Below are 2712 nucleotides of genomic sequence, written 5' to 3' on the forward strand. Positions count from 1 at the left end.
AGGAATGGGAAAACTCCGCCTGCCTGCATTCAACAATGCCGCCTTGTGACTTTGTGCCTGAAAAGTATGAGGTGAGTGTGTGATGTACTTGTTCCTGCTCTTTATGGACAAGCTGTTCTTGGGGCTTTACAGTGTATTTCTAAACAGATTTATGCCTTTCTAAATCCATTGACTTTAATGGACTACAGAAAGGCATAAATAACTCTGTGGGGATTCGAACCTGGTCCCCCAAATCCTAGTCCGACACTCTTAACTACTACACCGCACTGGCTCTCCATCCCTTAAACTGTTAGATATATTAGGATGAAGGATGCATGCCGAGATCTTATTTGGAGAATTAACTAAATAACAGGATTTTTCTGCTTCTGTATGGCTTGTGGGATGTAATAAAGACTCAGCTTTTCCTCATTCTCATTTTCCTTGTGTGTGTGTTCCTGTTGCTTGGGGGGGGGGGTTGTTCCATATGTTTTTTTCTACTTCTAGTGGTCAATTCACTATTACATCAGGTTATGTCCGGCATATCTCCCTGCAAATTTAAACTGTAAGCTTCTGTCAGACATAAGATGGGGTAATATCGAATCAACTACTAGAGAGAGCAAAACATGTACAGGATAGGAAACACCACCACCCTCCCCGAAGCGACAAGAACACACAAGTGAGGGAAATGGAGAAGGCCGAAAAGCCCACTGACTGACTGACTGAACCGATCTGTTTTTCTGCCTGCAGTCTTATCCCTATGAGCACGTGCTGAAGATCCGTAGACAGTATGTTTCCCCGTCCCTCATACTCTATTACAAGAGACCACTGATGCTACACCAGGGGCACATGCAGTGGCTGTTTGACCATGAAGGCCGTAGGTACCTCGATCTCTTTGCTGGGATTGCCACTGTTGGTGTCGGCCATTGCCACCCGTAAGTATGTGATTAGGCCCACTGGCTCAGAGGTAGGCTTTAGTGTGATCACAGAGCATTTGCAGTGAGTGCCACCTGGCTAGGGTTGCCAGGTCCCCTTCAGCCACTGGCAGGGGATGGGGAGGTAGGGTTGCCAGATCCAGGATGGGAAACTCCCGGAGATTTGGGGAAGGACCCTGGGGAGGACAGTGACCTCAGTGGGGTACAATGCCACAGAGTCAACCCCCCAAAGAATCCATTTTCTTAGGGGGAACAGATCTCTGTTGTCTGGAGATGAGCTGTAATTCAGGTCCCATCTGGGGGCTGGCATCTCTACATCTGGCAGGGAATGGGGAATCTGCCGTGATTTCACAGGGGGCCCAGGCTGAGGGAGAAGATGCAGCTGTTCTGCCTGCCATTGGCTTAGCTGCTGTGACATCACTGGGGGCCTCTTTCCAGTCTGTAAAGAGAGACTTGGAGGAAAAATGCTAACATTTGAAATCTCTAAGGACAATGCATAACTTTTAAAAAAAAAATTAAACCATATACTTACTGCCGGCGCACTATGGACTTTCTGATGATACCTTGTTTGTACAAGTCAGCTGAGCCATTTGGAGACTTTCCATTAAAACACAAAAACCGAAGGCATTTGCCACTTATGTACGTGATATTTGTTCAGTAAGGGACTTCAGTGTGTGGAGAGCCCTTTTTTCAGTGGTAGACATGCCACTCTGAAGTATTTTGGCTCAAGTATTTTGGCTTGTTTGTTTGACGGATGTGAGATATTACAACAGATGAAAGGAACTTCTATTTCTTCGGCTCCTTCCTCTGCCCGATGGGCGTCATTGCAGATATCAGCCATTGATTTTACAGGATTTTTTTTTACAGTACAGCAGATCCAAGAAAGCTGTGTTATCGTAAATTATGAGTTAAACCAGGGATCCCAGAACTTTTGGAGCCTGCAGGCCCCATTGGCATTTTGACACAGTGTGGCGGCACAGCAAAAAAATAACTGCCACAGGGGTTGGAGCCAGCCACAAAATGGCTGCCGCAACTTAACTTCAATCAGACAGTGAAGATCCTTGTGCTGTGGTGGCAGCTGTTGCCACAGCAACATTTCTAAAAATCTAATCTCCAGTGGCCAGTCAGAAGGCTTGCTGGGCAAAAGTCTTACCTGGCCCCGCCCGCTTTCTAAAAACACTCTCTGGGCACCAGGAAAGGTTTTGGGTACTATGTTGGGGGATCCCTGACAAACTATTATCTTTCCAAATTCTCACAGGAAAGTAACAGCAGCTGCCCAGAAACAACTTGGTCGCTTATGGCACACAGCCAGTGTCTACATGCATCCAGCAATTCAGGAATACATGGAGAAACTGACATCGCGGCTTCCAGATCCATTAAAGGTATGCAGATTTGAATGTTGAGAAACTTACAAATGGGAGCTCTGGAACTGTGATTTTTTTTTTACATGCAAAATTTAAATTGAGGGATACACTGAAAATCTCAGAAGGTGTAGGCAGTGTTCCCTCTAAGCTGAGTTAGTGTGAGCTAGCTCGCAGTTTTTTAGCCTCCAGCTCACACATTTTTTGTCTTAGCTCAGGAAGGAGGGCTCCAGAGCAAACTACTTTATGCAGAAGCCAAATTGCTCGCTCACAACTTTAATGCCAGTAGCACACAAAGCAGAAATTTTGCTCACAAGACTCCACATCTTAGAGGGAACATTGGGTGTAGGTGAACTAGGAGTGTGTACTGGCACATCGTTGAATGTGTCATTGTGAATCAAATATGTGATATAACGTTTTGGTTAAAATCTCTGTTCTAG

At 45.6% G+C, this 2712-nt stretch overlaps 1 protein-coding gene across 1 annotated transcript in view; it reads left to right on the plus strand.

The window, feature by feature from the left end:
- The first annotated feature begins 21 nt into the window (after nucleotides 1-21).
- The window catches only part of AGXT2 (alanine--glyoxylate aminotransferase 2), a 27975-nt gene continuing 25284 nt past the window's right edge, over nucleotides 22-2712 (plus strand). Inside the window, exons 1-4 of the mRNA XM_015407811.1 lie at nucleotides 22-71; nucleotides 727-911; nucleotides 2170-2293; nucleotides 2398-2402. Of these exons, the coding sequence (XP_015263297.1) occupies nucleotides 36-71; nucleotides 727-911; nucleotides 2170-2293; nucleotides 2398-2402 (350 nt within the window). The 5' untranslated portion in view covers nucleotides 22-35. The remainder of the gene's footprint in view (nucleotides 72-726; nucleotides 912-2169; nucleotides 2294-2397; nucleotides 2403-2712) is intronic.

The sequence above is a fragment of the Gekko japonicus genome, unplaced genomic scaffold (assembly GCF_001447785.1).
Source record: "Gekko japonicus isolate JY-2015 unplaced genomic scaffold, Gekko_japonicus_V1.1 scaffold2960, whole genome shotgun sequence".
NCBI lineage: Eukaryota > Metazoa > Chordata > Lepidosauria > Squamata > Gekkonidae > Gekko > Gekko japonicus.